Raw genomic sequence first — 18,701 nt, 5'->3', positions numbered from 1 at the left:
GATAATTTAAAAATGGGCGCCATTTTGTTTTTATGAAAAGATGGCGGATCCCGAGAACACTGCGCGGCAGATTGAAGAGATAGAAGCGCTCACCTCTATTTATGAAAACTGTGTACAGATTGAAAATGAATATTCATACTCAGGTCTTTTTTCTTATCCTCAGCGGCGATAAAAGTATGTAATATTTATATCGCACTATTTTACTTCATAAAGTAATACGTTACTTTTACTATTTAACTAATTATTTTATTTATTTTAGTCAAGGTTGAAGAGGATGGGACTCCAAGTGTAGTTTTGAGCATTTTACTTAGTCCAGGTCAATTTTCATTGCACGAACAGTTTCTCTTTCATTTTGTTTTGGTTATCTGTTTTGTTTTATTGATTGATAATTATTTTACTAATTCCTTTGGTTTTTGGTTTACTTTTGATTGATTGATAAATTCAAAATCTATGATTGATAAACTGTTTTTATTGTTTTTATTCTTTTGTAATTTTAATGGATAAATTGTTTTGATTGATAAATTTTTTAATTGGTTGATTTATAAATTGATTTGATTGATAGATTGATAAATTGTCTTGATTGATTGATTGATACGTTGATTGATATCAGGTTATCCTAGCCGCAGTCCCCCCACTTACACACTGTCAGCTCCTTCCTTCAGTTCTGAGCAGAGGTAAAATCAATCTTTTGCTTCAAATTTAACGAACTCTAGGAGTAATTTTAAATTAAAATGATCCTCTATGCAAAGATGGCAATGCCCGATTCACAACGCTACCCTTGAAACTTTTATCTGATCAATACTGTGGAAGCTATTGCCGTTTTTATAGGTTTTAAAAGTGTTTAGCACTGCTAATTTCTATATGTTTTCCTGCTGTATAAATGGGCAAGTGACTTTGTTGAGAAACTACAATTGAATTGGCTACTAGCATTTCTCAGTATTATGTAATTATGAACGCATTTCAAAAAACTTGATACTTTGGAATAAAATGGTGTTTAATTTAGATTGAAAATTAATGTTTAAATATGTTTTCAGGTTTAGTTTAGGACTATTCTAGGTATACCAAAAGAATTCTAGAAATACCTGTTTATAGGATAAGCTTGAATCCTAGAAATAACTGTTTCTAGGATAAGCTAAAATCCTTAACATTCTGTTTCCAGGTTTACCTGAAGAATACTAGATATTCCTGTTTCTAGGATAAACTTGAGTTCAAGGCTGGGCCAGGTTTACCTGGAGAATTCTAGATATTCCTGTTTCTAGGATAAGTTGAGTTCAAGGCTGGACCAGGTTTACCTGGAGAATCCTAGCTAGATATTCCTGTTTCTAGGATAAAGTTGAGTTCAAGGATGGACCAGGTTTACCTGGAAAATCCTAGATATTCCTGGTTCTAGGATAAACTTGAGTTCAAGGCGGGACCAGGCTTACCGTGAGAATCTTAGATATTCATGTTTCTAAAGTTTGAGTTCAAAGCTGGACCAGATTTACCTGAAGAATCCTAGATATTCCTGTTTCTAGGATAAGTTGAGTTCAAGGCTGGACTAGGTTTACCTGGAGAATCCTAGATATGCATGTTTCTAGGAGAAGCCTAGGATAAGCTTTGATCCTAGATGTTTTTTTCTAGGATAAGCTTAAGTTCAAGACTGGACCAGGTTTACTTGGAGAATCCTAGATATGCATGTTTCTAGAAGGAGCCTAAGATAAGCTTTGATCCTTGATGTTTTGTTCTAGGATAAGCTTAAGTTTAAGACTGGACCAGGTTTACTTGGAGAATCTAGGAGAATGTCTTGTCTTCCTGTGGGTTGAAGAAATCAGGACTTTTCTTCAGAATCTTTCAACAAACTTGCAGGGGTATGTTTATTGTTTATACTTCTCGAAAAGATGTTCTTGTACGGTTTTATTTATTTCTTATTTTAAAAAGTAAATTGATAAGCTGGCGGTAAAACTGTTTTTCTCAAATACACATAAGATTACGTCGATGTCGTCGTCTATTCCGCAGTTTTGTTGCTCCCACTGTATCGTAGCCTAATTTTTCTTAAAACCAGGTAAAATTGTGTGTTGTTAATTAAGATGATTTTCTTCAGAACCCAGTCGTTGTCAAGTACGGATAGCAGTGATGATGTAAATTCGGAACAAATCTGTGATAAATTATCTAGTTTTAATATTAACAGGTAAAAGAAAAAATAGTATTGAATATCGCAAAAAAACGACGACATTTAATTTTAGCCTTATTTTTTAAATACATCTTGATGATTTGAATCCTCATTATGTATACTGGAGAGTGGTTATTCTAAAAGACATTTCGGAACTGGTGTTCAAATTCATATTCATGGTAATACTAATGGTTGACATTTTTATGATTAAAAAAAAATAATTTTGATAAAAATATTTTTCTTTTCAGTTCAACAAGTGAAGATGTGGTAATAGTATGTCCAACAATATTTACTGGAGAATGTTTTGAAGATAGAAGAAGTATATTTCAGGTAGAAAAATTCATGCATATTGCATAACTTGATAAGGATTTTTCCAATTTCTGATTCATAAAACTACTGCCATAAACAAGTGTATTACAGTTCTAAAATGTACAGGTTAATTCTAAAGGAAAGGCGTTGAAACACTTCTAAGTTGGCCCAGTCTGAAACATTGATGCATCTTATTCTAGCAGTTTACATCTATATGCAGTGTGCACTGTGCAGTCTTATGTTATTTGTTTTTAGTAATCATAATTAAAATTTTGTAAACTGAATTCGAGGCTTCTAGAAACTTTCCGTTGGCGTTTTACAAAAAAGGTAGCAAGTTTTTTTTATCTTTTAATAGGAAAAGTAATTTAGTTCTATTATAATATATTAGGGGTTAAAGGCCACCGCCAACCGTTGTAAATCGATAATGGCACCAAAAGCTAACCTCGTTTATGAAAATTTCAAATAATGCATATTTTCAGGGCCATGTTGCTGTAGTAACTTCAACGCTAGAGGTCCACGCTGTCATAAATAAGGGAAGCCAGTCAAAAAAGGGTTGTTCGTTTTCAGCAGGGAGGGTAGAACTACCGAGAGGGTGGATTAAGTTTATTTCCATTTTCCATTTAATTCAATGGAATGTAGAAAAAAGCTGCCAATTTCTTCTTTTTTTCACAAATAGCTAAGATGTCCTTTCCCCTTCTGAAAAACGACGATATATGTTTCTCATTGTCTCTCATAGAAAGGTTTTAAGGATGCCATTGCAGATAGAGAATGTAAATTTTAAAATGGATAAACACACTTGAAACTAAGTCAACAGTCCCTTAAAAAATAAAGATAATTTGACTGGTTGGACCAAATAGTTGTACGAGAACAAGAAGATTGCCAACGCTACGCATAATATGTACGCATACAGAATACACTGTCAGGATAAAAATTCAATTCTTCAGGTAATTATTTTTTCTTAATGTAATTATTTAGATGTGATTTCATTTCTGGAAATTCCCACGGACAACGGGCCAATGTTTATTGTTTACTATAATACACTTTTTTGCAACATTTTGCTAAATAGTTAATTTTTTGAACTTTTTTTTTCATTTTCAATTTCTCTCTCTCTGCTATAGGAACTTCCGCATTTCTTGCTTACAAGAAGCAATGGAGAAATTTTCCGAGTCAAATATTCGACATTTTTGATCTAAATAAGGTTTCAAGGGTTCTGTTTTTAAATCGGGCATTGCCATCTTTGCATTGATTGTCAATTGAAATTACGCGTACAACGTATGTATTATGTAAGGATGAACCACTGGGAAGGATGAACTGTAGGACGCAGAGTGATGGTGCATTATTTAGAAGTGATGGTGCACTAATTCGGATTCAAATATGAGAAATGACGCAGAGATAACTCACAAAAGTGTGACAAAGTATGATAATGATGATATGAATGTAAAGGATTGTGAGGATGATGGTGAATCTGCTGCTGGAGGACGTATGCTCCATCTCCTGGAGATCCTGGATGTCAAAAATATTCTGGTTATTGTCTCAAGGTACATATTTACTTGGCGCTGGGGCGATATGACAAATTTCCCAAAATTCCGAAGTTTTAACTTTTTATGATTTGATTGCAATTCACTTCAAATCTGGTTCTGATATTGCAATGTACGGGGTCACAGGGCGTTGATTGATTGATTGATTGATTGAGGCTGGCACTGGCATTGACTTTACTAACTTAGACTTATGCTTTGATTGAGTTTAAGTTTAAAGAAATTGTATTTAGATGGTATGGAGGGATTCATCTGGGACCAGATCGGTTCAAACACATAAATAACGCTGCAAGGTAAAATTAAAGCAAATAACAAATTTTGAGCCAATCTTACTTCTTAATAAAATTTATTATGGTAAATGAAAAAATAATGCTTTAATAGGTGCAATATTTTGGAGATTTTTTTTCAGACAAGTCTTGGAACAGTCGGGTCTTCTGGTGCAAGAGAAATCCACGAAAAAGAAGAAGAAATGACTCAAAGACGCCATCTTGAATTTCAAAATAAATTTATATTTTCAGAAAAAATGTCGGAAAAGGAGAAAATGAGTGCCGAGGAAAAACGAGCAGAGCGTAGGAAAAGAGCAATGTTGGGTCCGCTCCCAGAAACCTTTCTCAGGATACCATGTAAGCTTCCAATCACCCCACCCCCTCCCCTAAAGATGCATCTAGATGTGCAGTATGCACCACAGTGAGGCCCATAAAGACTTGAAGGTTACTTTCATGATTTATGTCCCCTTGAAATGGATGTTCACTAAAATTTACAAGGACAGTCCCTTTAAATAAGTTGAAGCATTGCCAAACATTGCTTCATAGCCAAAAATATTTTGTTGCCAATTTATTTTTTAGGTTCGAAATCAAAATCCGCATCAAGCACGAACACGATTTATTACAATACAATCATATTCACAAAAAACGGTATTGCTGGACAGTTTTGAGACGACTTTTCTTCGAAATAATTGGCAGCATTTATTTTTCAATCTTATAATTACAAAAAATAATCACGTTATAACATATAGCATTTTTTTGTGTTTTTAAAATTACCAGAGATATAAAGAACTTCGTTAAGATTTCAATTTATTAAATAAATCAAAATTATCTTTTTCTGAACGAAATCATTCGAAGATTAAAGGCGATTTTTAAGGTCGTCTCTAATTTGTCCAGTAAGTATGACTGTAAAACAGGCACGTAGTGGAGGGGGGGCCCCCCCTAGACATGTACCCCCCTAGCCTAAACCTCCACTACGCGCCTGCTGTAAAGTGTAAAAATACAAGGTTTTAGCTGTTATGTTTTGTTAAAGTGGATGAGCAGCCATTGTCTGAAGAGGAGAGAGATCGGGAAATGGCCTTAGCTCTTCAGAGACAATTAAATTTACAAGAACAGCAGCAGGGACAGGGGCAGATTATACAGGCAGCAGGGGTAATTAATTATTCTTTCCTTTTTTTCCTAGAATATGTTTGCTCAAATTTTTTTTAGATACTAGTTTTTGAAAATATCCTTTAAATTTTAAAGATTATTAGTTATCCGTGGGTTTTGGAATATTTCAAAATACCACATTAACATGAAATTTAACAATCATTTCAATTTTGTTTTCTAGATAATAGATATTTGTATTTACAACACTAAAATCTCTCCTGTAGGAAAGGGAAAAAAGTGTAATTATTTTTTACGTTACTTCCTTGTATACGTTAAACCAAATGGTAATTATGCTACTTTGAGAGTATTTAGTAAAACACCTATTAGGGGCGCGCATTTAGTAACATGTTAAAAAACCTCAATTATTAGATAACTCAAGATATATTTCAGACAATTATTGAATAATAAACCACTACAAAAATATCCACAAAAAGAAAAAGCTGGAAATCCAAAACAATGATAATATTCTAGGGACTGGATACTAGCCGAGCAACTGGACGTCTTACCATAACTGTTGTGGAAGCTAAATTATCAAAGGGAGATACAATATCAATAAAAAATTAACATGAACATTTGTCTTGTCCCCGAGGAGTGTATATGAATGTATAACTGAAGAATCACTGAACTCTCTTATTTTCATATACCCCTTTAAATTAATTGCCATCACTCCCTATTAATTTAGTGAACATTCCCTTTCCTTATAACCAACATTCCCTTTTATTAAAAAAAATACTGTTCATTTTTAGCTAAGTCGACCTCCTTTAATTTTAGCTGTCATTTCTTTCATTTTAGCCAACATTCCTTTCATTTCGTGTAAAGTTTTCTTTCATTCTAGCCAACACTCACTTTTGTAAAAGCCAACACGCTCGTTTATTTTTAGCGCACACCACCATTCATTTTGGCCAACACATCCCTTTCATATTAGCCAACATTCCCTTCAATTTTTGCCAACATTCCCTTTAATTTTAGCCAACATTCCTTTAAATTTTAGCAAACATTCCCTTTAATTTTAGCAATCATTCCCTTCAATTTTAGCCAACATTCCCTTTAATCTTTGCCAACATTCACTTTAATTTTAGCCAACATTCCCTTTCATTTTAGCCAACCATACATTTTAGAGGAATATTTGAATTGTGAGCAATGATCAGAACTATGGTGTGACCAGAATGGACCCATATGCCAGAATACGTGTAGGACATCAGATTTATGAAACTCCAACCTGTACTAATGGAGCTAGGTCAGGGATTATTCAAATAATTTTCATATTTATGTGTTTCAGGGACTGTAAGCGCAATTTGAAGTGACACTCCATGGCAAAATCTGATTTAATTTAAAGTGTTGTCTGATCAAGTATCAATTCATGTAAAACTAATTGATATGTTTTAATATGCTTTGATATTTGTTGTGTACATGTCAGAAAATTACGTTAAACTCACTTCTCTATAGCTCAATAACTTATTATAAGCTAATTTATCAATTCATTTTAAAATTATTCGTTTCAACTCCTGAATACCCTTTTTAAACACTCAGTTAACCGGGAGGGAGATTCTCTATGTCAGCATTTAAATATGTATTTAATACAACTGTTTGGCAACTAGCTGACAAAAGGAATCAGACCGGTGACATGGCTCAAATTTGGTCGTGTGTCCGACGTTAGGATTTAAATTATGTCAGGCTGAAAAGCCTTCACCTATAGGGGATTGTGATGGCATACCCCTTGTAGGTCAAGGAGCTGTTGGACGCATCCCTAGCTGTATGATATGATGATATGATATACTAATTAATGTATAAACTATTTTGCATAAGATAAAATCGCACCCTGATCTCTAATAGTTCTCCTGTAATCTATTTAATTGAAATGTGTTGTTATCATTATTGAAATTAAGCGGGAAAAATAATCAAAACAGCCAAGAGCTATTTTCCACCTGATTGCTTTATACTTGTACTGTTAATATAATAATCAATTTGTAATTGTAAACTCGTTCTGTATACAGATACATGTATTTTAGCAATAAACTTTATCTTATCTTATCTTATCTTATCTAATTAGATATCAATAGCTATTAACAAGCTATATATATCGATTCCAAATGATGGGGACAATCCGACCTGCTTATTAAAACAGGGCTTCAGGTTTACTCTCACGCAGTAAACAGTATGAAGTTATTCTATGAACTGACTTTATTTAAATATCTTATGTCACAAGTTTACGTGAATTGATGTAATTACATTTCCTACCTTGTACCTATATCACATGATTAAGATAATCATATTACGTATTAATCGCACAGGTCAAGAAAGTTTAATGTACGTATTTATAAGATTAGCGATAATAGATATAACGCAGTTTAGCTATCTCCACACATATTTATAGCGCAATTTACGTATATCACATGATTTAATCTAATCATGCTACGTATTCAATTGAAACGCAGTTTCAATAAATAATGTTATTATGTATAGTCTTCAACATAAATTGTTAATAATGTACAATGTACTGGAGGTTTCCAGTATATCATGTTTACACTATTTGCTACATGTATATTTTATATTTGTTCTATATCCCGCCTGGTTAGCGTACCCTGCAGGATTAAGTAAAATGAAGAGATTACGCATTGATCCTCAAATTGAAAGTGTCCACTTTGGATATCAAGATCACGAGATCTGTGAGTATCTCTTCGATTTAATACCGATATTAATTTTATATCATAAATGAATAAATAATAAATAGCTAGGACATCAAATATAAATATTTTCTCAATCATAATTAAAAAGGCGACATTTACTTAGGAAGCATTCTATTGACTGTTCTCAGGATTAAGGATATATCATTCTAAAGTGTTGAGCATAGTGCTGACTAAAATCAGAATTGAACTCAAAAGTCGTCTTCATGTTGTTGATATATACGACGACGTTGGTTATAACTTATTGTGTTTGTTTAGGGAGCCTAAATGGAACAAAACTGTGAACTGTATGACAATGCCTGGAACTAAATTCCTTGATGTCGAGATTTACGACGAGTGTACTTTCTCCACAGGTATAGTACCTTATAGTATGTACTTATTATTGTCCATTGTGTACTCTTTGCTGTGTACTGTCTATTGGTACTCAATACTGCTCACTGCCCAGTGTATACTCGATTGCTTACTTTGTACTATGTACTGCCCATCGTGTACTCTGCACTGGGTACTGTCTGTTGTCTATTTTGTACTGTGTATTTTCAATTGTTTATTTTGTACTGTACTACCTGCATGTTGTGGACCCTGAAATCTGTATTGTTTACTGTATTTTTTCTTCAATTTACCATCCAAGTGCCTCAAGACTAAAGTTTGTCCAATCTGATATAGATTAAATAATTAAGCCAGAACAACTACAATCTAACCTTAATGTAATTTCTGTAAAGTGTAAGCGTAGTTTCAAGTGACTCTCCCACCTCCATGCAAAGATGGCAATGCCTGGTTCATAACGGTACCCTCAAACACTTTATCTGATCAAAAATGTGGAAGATATAGTTCTTTTTTCTAGATTTAAATTTCTTTAATTCTGATAATTCCTGTTTTTCCTGCAGTAGAACAGCTCAAGTCACTTTTGTAGAGAACCAACAATTAAAAAAAAATAAGTTTTCAAAATTATGACCAATGATATCTACTTCTTCTTTGATAAGACAAAACATTGCCATCTTTGCATGGAGGGTCACCTTACCGTTCTTATTAGAAGTATTTATAATTCAGATACTTTAATCGCACATGCCTCGCTACGGATCCCTGACAGTGTACTGGAGAAGGGAGAGCTGTCTGATGACTGGTGGCCGTTGAGTGGACAGGAAGGGGATGGGAAGGAAGGAATGCTGCATCTTATTCTCAGCATGCAAAAAATTCAACCGGTAAGTTGACACGAACAAAGTTCAGGATTTGATGAGAGTTTAACCATGACTTCTGTGGAACGATGATCGATCAGTTTTATTGTTATATTATAAAATGTAAATACTAGACTTTTAATGCATTGATCGTCACTTGGGGAGCTAGTATTAATAATATAGGCCGTAGAGTTTAAGTAAGTCTACACAAATCTTCTCAACTTGGGAGGTTATTCAAATTACATGAGATTGAGACGTAAATAATTGGGATCAAATCCATCAATTTAATATTTTTCTTTAATTTGTCGTTATTTCAAGTGTACCTCCATTTAAAATAGTTACATACAGGATTCACAACAGTACCTTATAAACCTCAGTTTGAAAAATGATAACGATATCCTTGTTTTATTATCTAAAAGTAAATATTTTAAAATTGCGGTTTTGCTATGAAATTGTCTCAAAAAAAATCAGCAGAATCAAGAAATAAAGTTTTAAAAAGTAGAAAACAAAAATATTTTCCTTATTATTACGCAGACGAATGATTAAATAGTACTGTTCAAATTAGAAAATACTTTTTGCCATGAATAAATGAATTTGCAGGGTTCAGTAGTTGGTCCTGGGTTCCCTGGTCCCCAAGTTCCTCTGGTTGTACCTAATGTTAGTGGAGGGAAACCTATGCATTACACTCCAACACACTTACCAGTACAACAGGTACAGTACAGCAGAGTATAATCATTATCATTATTATCATCATTAGAACCAACATTAGTATCATCATGAGCATTATCATTATCATCAATATCATCATTATCATCATTATCATCATTATCATAATTAACATCATTGTCATCATTATCATCATTATCATCATTATCATCATTATCATCATTAACATCATTGTCATCATTGTCATAATTGTCATCATTGTCATCAACAATCATTATTATCATCATTATCATCATTATAATTGTTATTATTATTATGTTAATATTTTTTTTATGATTATTATTGTTATTTTTAAGCCTGCTCCACCTGTGATGTCGGAGGAAGATGTTGAAGAATTCTCCAGAATGTTTCCTGGCGTAGAGAAATCTTTAATTAAGGTAAAGACGAATACTTACCTAACACTTCATAGATAATTCTATAACAAGTTTTAGTGTTTCTTCTCAGTGATATAGCTTCTTAAGTATGAAATCTATCCTTTAGATAAAACCATTCTGGATATTTTTTACGAAAGTTAATTCAATCTATATTTAAACTGATTTTTTCGATAATCTTTGATTTCTGTATCTTTATCTTATATTTTTTTATTCCGTTTACGAGATGTCTTTAACATTTCTAAAACCTTATATTCTCCATCTTTGATCAGTTTAACTTTCATCTCTTTATGCTTTGACATTTGATCCATATTTTGTGATCTTTCATTTTGATCTTTGTTTTAGATCCTTTATTCTGACATTTGATCTTTTTTTCAGGAGATATACTCAACCAACCTTGGAGACAAAGAAGTTACAGTCAACACATTGCTAGAACTTGCTCCATAGATATTTGATCTACTTGATCTACTTGATCTACTTCATCTACTTGGTCTACTTGATCTACTTGATCTACTTGATCTACTTGATCTACTTGATCTACTTGATCTACTTCGTCTACTTCATCTTCTTGATCTATTTGGTCTACTTGATCCACTTGATCTACTTTATGTACTTGATCTACTTAATCTACTTTATCTACAAATCTACTGATCTACTTGATCCACTTGATCTACTGATCTACTGATCTTTTTGATCCACTTGATCTACTGATCTACTTGATCTACTAATCTACTGGTCTACTGGATCTTCTTGATCTACTGATCTACTGATCTATTGATCTACTGATCTACTGATCTACTTGATCCACTTGATCTACTGATCTACTTGATCTACTTGATCTACTGATTTACTGACCTACTTGATCTACTTTATTTACTGATCTACAGATCTACGTGATCTACTTGAGTAACTTGATCTACTAGATCTACTTAATATCTACTTGATCTACTGGATCTACTTAATCTACTTGATCTACTGATATACTGATCTACTGATCTATTTGATCTACTTGATCTTCATGGTCTACTGTTCAACTGGTCAACAGATCTACTGGTATTCTAATCAACTAATCTAATCAATTGATCCACTAATTACCTGATCTACTGATTAATTAATCGTCAATCAAACCAGAAGAAAATGAAATCCCTAAAATTAAAGAAAATGTTTAAATGTTAAATCGATTCACTTTATGTATATGTATTGCTTTCATTTATGTCTTATCAAAATATTTACACAAGAGCCCACAAGTTTATTATTTAATAAAGACTAAATTTGCACTTCAAACTAAAAAATGTAAAATTGTGTTAGGATTAGTATTTAAGAAAAATTTATTGGGTTAGAAACAAAAATTTTTCTGACATCTTATATAAAAAAGAGTCCTAACTTGATCCGAACTACTAATCCATTTAGCTGCTTTCATAATTCCCTTGCATAAAAATAAATATGTATCGACACTTCACCAATTCAGCTAACACTTCCCAACCAAACACTTGCCTAGTCACTTGCACGTTTAAATTGATATGATTGTCACCTATTTATATTCTTAAAAGCTCCTTTTAGGGTTCTGAAAAGTCCTGTATTTGGTCCTAAATTGTCCTGTTAACTGCAAAATCTTAAATAGCCTTGTTTGGTGTACATCAAGGTTCTGTTTGGTCTTTACAAAGTGCTGTTTGGGGTTTGCTCAAGGGCCAAAGCCCAAGGGCTAATTCGTGGTATGGCCCATTTGGGGTCTTTAATGTTCCATTTGGGTTCCTTGGGTATCGTTCGGGGTCCTTCAAGTTTTTGTTTTGGGTCCTGCAAGATCCTATTAGAGGTTCTCTAATGACCCATTTAGAGGTCCTACAAGATCCTGTTTGAGAGCCTGTACAGAACTGTTCTGAGTCCTAAAAGACCTGCTGTGCTGTGTATTAAATGTTGATTTAGTTTAAAGTGATATTTATTTTAAAATTAACTAATTGAATAATGTGATTTTAAATGTATTAAGTTTATTCGTGAATTTATTTAGGAGATCAGCAGAGATTATTTTTCACTCTCATGGTCTCTAAACACAGTATGCAAGCATAATCAAACATTTATGTATTATTTCAAGATTTAGAAAACGTTCTTAAACAACGATAATATTTGATTAAAAGGGTAAAGAATTATTTAACTCGTTTTTATGCATAATTTTGTCTCAACATGGAATTTTAAATTTATAATATTATTGTCTAAATTTCAGATTACCAAAGTAAAGTAATGAAATAAAAATTATCATTAATTTTGTTTTCTAAAATGTTTGAAATAGAGGGCTTAGGTGACGAGGTAAGTTTTAATATAAAAAATAAAATCACATTTTTATACATGAAAATGTATTTTTAAGTGCTATTTTAAGTATTAGCTTATAAAATAATGAGACTGAGAACTGAAGTTACGACACTGGTTTTGATTTTGATTCAGGAAAGCAAACTTGTTTGGCTGATGAAAAGAATTTAAAAAGCTTTTTCTTCCGAGTTATTTGATGACATGCAATATTTGGGCACAACATTTTTGTAATTTTAAATTTCCTTGACTGTAGAAGTACTTGAAAAAAAATTTTATTATGGTTATTAAAACACGTATTAAAAAAATTTTTATGAGCTAAGATAAGATCTCCATTTTCGAATTTTCAAAGTAAATGCTTAATATTATTACCTTTTTATTTGCATTCAAAATCCACTGTACAGTGAAATCCTTTCAATTTACCAAACATGGGAATCGGAAAACCAGTGACGACTCTTTTAATCGTCTCCGATCCATGCGGCATTTTTTCATGAACACAATTACAAATATATCGTCGAAAACGCCTGGCCTTGAGATTTTTAAAATGTTGTCTACTATTTATGTATATTCAAAATTATTGGAGATATTGCAAATTTGTGAAAATTTCAATTTATTTAATAAATTAAAATTGTCCGAATATCTAATATCTTCGTCAATTTTTAAGACGTACTGCCTCATTTTCTTCATTTTTTTGCCATGCATTAAATATCAAAAATCCAAGACGACTTTCAAGTCGTCTCTCAATTCTCATGTTTATTGTGACACCCTGTACTTCCTTGGATTTTAAGGATGTGCGCGAGTACATGGTTTACGGATTTGGTGTAAGGAGGACAGTAAATTTAAAAGTTCTTCTTACATTTAAAATATAAGTGATTACGATTGGGAAATCTTAAATAATTACAATCAATATATTTTTGTTTAAAATTCCTCACATTTTACAATCATTTTTCATGTAAAACCCAATTTTTAAATAAAAATGTGTTAATTTCATAAAAGTTAAGTTTTTTGGCCCCTTGAATATTTTTCTAGACTAAACCTGCCTATTAAGTACAAAAACTTCTAGGAAAGTTGCTAGTGGACCAAAATACCCCTGTCCAGAGAAGCACCATCTCTTCTGGAGCAAAATTTACTCTAGTTTAACGTGATTATAGGTTGTGGTTTGTTTGACAGGAGTAACACTAGTCCTTTGCTATTTCCTTTATCAATCTTTATCCTTCCTAGCTACTAATTCACAGGTACGAAAACTGAAATAAAACCTTACTAGCTCAAGTGTCTGGCGTTGCCCATGGAATTTTATCTAAAACGAGGATTAAACAACAAATTTTATAACCCGATTTTTAAAGAACATTTTTTAAAAATTTTTAGTCTAGATATTGTTAGAAATGACGAAAAGAATATCTAACACAAACACATTATTAGAAATAATTAACAAAGATTTATCTGAAAGTTTTAACTGTTTGATATCATTTTAACTAATAATGTTCTAGTTAAACATTTGTTAAACTCAGTTAATGACATATAAAACTTGTTAAACTCAGCTATCAATCTGTTAACCTCAGCCATCAACTTTTAAGCTCGGCTACACTGTTTGTAAAATTGAGCTAACAATTACTAAACGGAGCTAATATTTGGCTTAACTAAAATATTTAAATTTATAACATCTCATTATTGTCATTGATCGAGTAACCTGAATTGTGCTTTTGGAACCTTTGAGTGTATATAATTATATATACAGGGTAACCCACAAGGAATGAGACTGCAAAGACGACCTAAAACTATAAAATACGACGATTATAGTCTTTGAATAGCTTTTTATATGATTTACAAGACAGAAACAAGTTTACAGTGGCGGAGAATCGTAAATATAACGAAACAGACGGTATAAATTCCGTACAGTCGTCTTTGAAGTATCAACCTTTATGGGTAACCCTGTATATAATCAAACATCAACTTTTATAAATTTCACTCTTGTAAATTTTATTTACTGTTTAGGAGAATACGCGAACAAATTTGGACCCTAACGGTAAAATATATTATATTTATCTCGCTGAATACAGGAAATTTTTGTCTTTATCTTATATATCTCTTTAGAATTAAAATTGAAATTCAAAAATAAATGTTAAAATAATCTCTCTAGAATTCTAATTTCAATTTCGTATTATCTAATCTATAAATGTTTTTTTGACTCCGCTAAAAATGAATATGCTCTCAATGTGGAATAAAAGGCTGATCTATCTATCTATCTTTCTTTCTTTCTACCTACCTACCTACCTACCTACCTATCTACATATATATATATCTATCTTTTTTTCTTTCTTTCTTTCTTTTTTTCTACCTACCTACCTACCTACCTACCTACCTACCTACCTACCTACCTACCTACCTACCTACCTATCTATCTACATATATATCTATCTATCTTTTTTTCTTACTTACTTTCTTTCTACCTACCTACCTACCTACCTATCTACAAATATATCTATTTATCTTTTTTTCTTACTTTCTTTCTTGCTTTCTACCTACCTACCAACCTACAAACCTACCTATCTACATATATATATCTATCTATCTATCTTTCCTTCTAATTCTACCTATCTACATATATATCTATCTAGGATCTACAAGATCTATTACAGAAGACTGTACAACCTTTCAATATACTTCACTATCTCTCTATTTATCTATTTATCTATCTATCTACTATCTAGAGCATACAGCTATTACTGGCGACTGTTCTATCTGTTTATCTATCTATCTATCTATCTATCTATCTATCTATCTAACTATCTATCTATCTATCTATCCATCTATCTATCTATCTATCTAACTATCTATCTATCTATCTACCTATCTACAATTCTTCTAAATCTAACACTCTCAGATCCGTGAAACAAAAACTCTTTTTGCCAAATTTTCGGTTTATTTAACCATCTTCAGGGCATATTCTAAAATACATACAAAATAAGAAATTTGAATAATAAATGTTTAAGAATTAAAATTTAAAAGAATTAAAAGATAAAAGTAACAATATATAAACAAAAACAAATAATTACAGATTTCAAATGTGATACCTTGCTTTAACTCGACCAAAGATTAACTGAATATGAGTTTGATCTACCTATCTATCTATCTAGGACATACAAGAACTAGTAAAGACGACTGTTATATTTGATTTTATCTACCTGTCTATCTATGTATTTATACTTAGAGCCCTCAAGAACTAGTAAAGACGACTGTTCTTTCTGATATTATATATCTGTCTATCTATCTAGGACCTACGAGAACTAGTACTGACGACTGTGCTATCTATCTATCTATCTATCTATCTAGGACCTACGAGAACTATTACTGACGACTGTGCTATCTGTTTATCAGAAACTAGGTTTGCAGTTCAAACTAACTGTGGACACAGCTACTGTGGAAACTGTATATTAGAGGTATGGTACATAGCAACAATAAATATAACGTTGTTACGCAATCCCGCGATTTTTCTAAAGACTTCAAGATATATATAGACAACTACCGTGCTGTATTTCGTTGAGCCTGATTGTAAGATCCTTTACTCTCGTTTCTCCTCATAATGAATCAAACCAGAATAGCTTCAATCTTTATTGATGCACAGACCTATAATCTGAGAAAAATACTTTATGTAGACTACAGAAAAAGCTTCGAGAAAATATGATCAACTATCATCCAATCAATACATAGATCAGGCAGGCATTAAAAAAACTCCGTCTATAACTTGAAAATGCGTGACAATGAGCATACAATAGCACAAAACAATTCTAAATATATTAAAAAGGATATTTACCACATTAGTCCTCCAAAAAAGCACGATAAATCATCGAAAACTAACACAGTAAATTACTTTAAGTTACTGACGGAATAAAACTGAGAAAACACACATGAGTTAAGCTGCGCATGCGCGGTACAAACAATTTGTCGGCGAAAAAACAGGTTTCCAGCTTCCTACTCTCCGTCTTGAAAACAGGGCTGAATAGTGAATACTAGTAGAACAGAGATGCAGTACAGACTTAAGTACGAAGCGTGATCTGTATAACAAACGTACACATAGCGTACATAACGTACACATTGCATACAAAGCACATAGTGTAGACTAACTGTTATAGTGTACATACATTTTACATATATGGCGAATGTTTTTTAAGGTTTGGCGGAGAAGTTCTCAACTGTCCGCCATCACCTGCCCTTATTGTCGGCAAAGAATTACTCTTCTCTTGTCTTACTTCAGTCAAGGAATCATTTTTTCAAATTTGGATTTGAAATTAGGAGGGGATTTTTGATTAAAAATGTGATTAAAGCTTAAATAAATTGGTAATTTTCAATGAATTTCGATTTGTTTGATTTTAAAAGTCATTGAATTTGGAAAAGAATTGGGATTAAAATTGAGTGTTGAGTAATAAAAATTTCATAATTGGGTTGATTCAATCTAATTTTTATCAAGATCTTGCTTCTTGAAATGATTAAATATTTTCAGAAATCTGGAAATGTAACAAAAGCACCCAGTAATAAAATTATTGAATTTTTACCTCCAACAAATTTAAAAAAGGGAAAAGATTCTTTCTCTGCATTAATCTAAAAATGTTGATTTAACAGAGGAAAGAACAGCTGCTGAACCTGGAGACGTAGAGATAAGGAATAAAGTTTTGGAACATATTTACGCTTATAATAAACGCCATTCAGGTATTTTTATTATTATTTTTTATTTTGTCAATGCCATTGTCATTGTCTTTGCAATGATCAATGTTATGACTCAATTGTCCTTTTTAAATCGTCATGTTAAAGTCATTGTCAATGTCACTTTTATTATAATTTTCATTGTCAATGTCACTTTTAGTATAATTTTCATTGTCATTGTCTGTGTTCATTTTCTATACATCATTGTCATATTGTTCTTAACGTTTCATCATTATATTTATAATCATCAGTACTATCATCAAAATCAATTTCATCGATCAGTGTAAATTCATCATCATCATTATCATTATTATCATCATCATCATCATCATTATCATCATTATTTCCATCATTACCATCCTCATCATCATCATCATTATCATCATTATTTCCATCATTACCATCCTCATCATCATCATCATTATTATAATTATCATAATTATCATTATTATCATAATTATCATCATTATCATCATTATCATCATTATCATCATTATCATCATTATCATCATTATCATCATTATCATCATTATCATCATTATCATCACTATCATCAAAAGTCTTCATCAACATAATCATATTCAATTATCGTATTTTTTTGTTTTCAGGAGAGCCAAGATCAATTCTGGAAATAATCCGTGATGTGCCAACTCTTCTCCGCCATCTTGTTCTACGATTCTTTGATGGAGGTAAAACCACGTGTGCAGTCTTTTTGTTTTCGGTCCCATTTTGTTCATGGCGTCATTTTGAATAAGGCGCTAAGTTTTTTAGGGCACCATTTTGTTTTATGTGACATATAGTTTAAGGCGCCATATTGTTTAAGACTCCATATTGTTCAAGACTTCATATTGTTTAAGGCTTCATATTGTTTGAGGTTCCATATTGTTAAAAGGCGCCATATTGTTCAGGGCGCCATTTTGTTTAAGGGTCCGTTTTGTTTAGGTACCATTTTCTTTTAAGCGCTTGTGTAAGGTGTCATTATTAAAACCATCTTTAAGTTCGATTCTCGACTAAAGCCTGTTGTGGCATATTGCGTGATGTAAAGATAGTAAATAATGTTTATAATTATAATAGCTTTAATTTTGTTTTCATATTTCAGATGACGGAATAAACTTCGCGTTCCAATTAAGAATAATCGCTCTGGTTCTTTTTTGGATCACTTACCTTCTTTCTCCATTAGATCTGATTCCAGAGGTTCCGTTTAATTAATTTATTCATCCATCCTTATATTCATTCATTCATTCACTCATTAATTCACCTATACGCGAGTTTCAGGGTGAGGGGACTAAGAACAGCCCAAGGGATCTAGGGGACCTAGAACTTTTGTAAACATTTTACGGTCAGTTT

General features: G+C 32.1%; 3 protein-coding genes across 4 annotated transcripts; all 3 read left to right on the top strand.

Moving 5' to 3' along the window:
• The first annotated feature begins 1 nt into the window (after position 1).
• On the top strand, positions 2–4,517 carry LOC111714118 (protein IMPACT). The gene is made up of 11 exons (XM_023489161.1): positions 2–143; positions 260–316; positions 611–674; positions 1,728–1,847; positions 2,081–2,167; positions 2,398–2,479; positions 2,938–2,991; positions 3,316–3,402; positions 3,902–3,996; positions 4,227–4,286; positions 4,403–4,517. Exons 1-11 carry the CDS (start codon positions 41–43, stop codon positions 4,464–4,466), a joined length of 873 nt encoding a protein of 290 aa, XP_023344929.1. The 5' UTR covers positions 2–40; the 3' UTR covers positions 4,467–4,517.
• LOC111714117 (toll-interacting protein) lies at positions 4,482–12,337 on the top strand. Of its 2 annotated transcripts, XR_002767893.1 has the most exons (10): positions 4,482–4,616; positions 5,290–5,408; positions 5,877–5,942; positions 6,554–6,642; positions 8,348–8,442; positions 9,137–9,288; positions 9,862–9,972; positions 10,284–10,364; positions 10,737–11,919; positions 12,249–12,337. XR_002767893.1 is itself a non-coding variant. In XM_023489159.1 (9 exons), exons 1-9 carry the CDS (start codon positions 4,517–4,519, stop codon positions 10,803–10,805), a joined length of 882 nt encoding a protein of 293 aa, XP_023344927.1. In that variant the 5' UTR covers positions 4,482–4,516; the 3' UTR covers positions 10,806–12,337. The 2 variants fall into 2 exon arrangements, 1 of the variants encoding a protein (XP_023344927.1); XM_023489159.1 differs by having other exon boundaries at positions 10,737–12,337.
• An 89-nt stretch (positions 12,338–12,426) lies between these two features.
• On the top strand, positions 12,427–18,578 carry LOC111714119 (E3 ubiquitin-protein ligase RNF170). The gene is made up of 8 exons (XM_023489162.1): positions 12,427–12,659; positions 13,808–13,891; positions 14,649–14,679; positions 15,987–16,093; positions 16,826–16,913; positions 17,274–17,360; positions 17,963–18,043; positions 18,454–18,578. The coding sequence occupies exons 1-8, from the start codon at positions 12,630–12,632 to the stop codon at positions 18,561–18,563; spliced, it is 618 nt and encodes a 205-aa protein (XP_023344930.1). The 5' UTR covers positions 12,427–12,629; the 3' UTR covers positions 18,564–18,578.
• The last annotated feature ends 123 nt before the right edge of the window (positions 18,579–18,701 follow it).

The sequence above is a fragment of the Eurytemora carolleeae genome, unplaced genomic scaffold (assembly GCF_000591075.1).
Source record: "Eurytemora carolleeae unplaced genomic scaffold, Eaff_2.0 scaffold1518, whole genome shotgun sequence".
Taxonomy (NCBI): Eukaryota; Metazoa; Arthropoda; class Copepoda; order Calanoida; family Temoridae; genus Eurytemora; species Eurytemora carolleeae.
This window is presented reverse-complemented; position numbering and strand designations above follow the sequence as displayed.

Coding starts and splice junctions, on each gene's coding strand:
- LOC111714119 (XM_023489162.1), top strand. CDS start 12,630: ATGTTTGAAATAGAGGGCTTAGGTGACGAG. Junction 14,680..15,986: donor AACAAATTTGGACCCTAACG/GTAAAATATATT, acceptor CTATCTATCTAG/GACCTACGAGAACTATTACT. Junction 18,044..18,453: donor TCTACGATTCTTTGATGGAG/GTAAAACCACGT, acceptor TTCATATTTCAG/ATGACGGAATAAACTTCGCG.
- LOC111714118 (XM_023489161.1), top strand. CDS start 41: ATGGCGGATCCCGAGAACACTGCGCGGCAGATTGAAGAGATAGAAGCG. Junction 1,848..2,080: donor CTTTCAACAAACTTGCAGGG/GTATGTTTATTG, acceptor GATTTTCTTCAG/AACCCAGTCGTTGTCAAGTA. Junction 2,480..2,937: donor ATAGAAGAAGTATATTTCAG/GTAGAAAAATTC, acceptor GCATATTTTCAG/GGCCATGTTGCTGTAGTAAC.
- LOC111714117 (XM_023489159.1), top strand. CDS start 4,517: ATGTCGGAAAAGGAGAAAATGAGTGCCGAGGAAAAACGAGCAGAGCGT. Junction 9,973..10,283: donor CACACTTACCAGTACAACAG/GTACAGTACAGC, acceptor GTTATTTTTAAG/CCTGCTCCACCTGTGATGTC. Junction 10,365..10,736: donor TAGAGAAATCTTTAATTAAG/GTAAAGACGAAT, acceptor TCTTTTTTTCAG/GAGATATACTCAACCAACCT.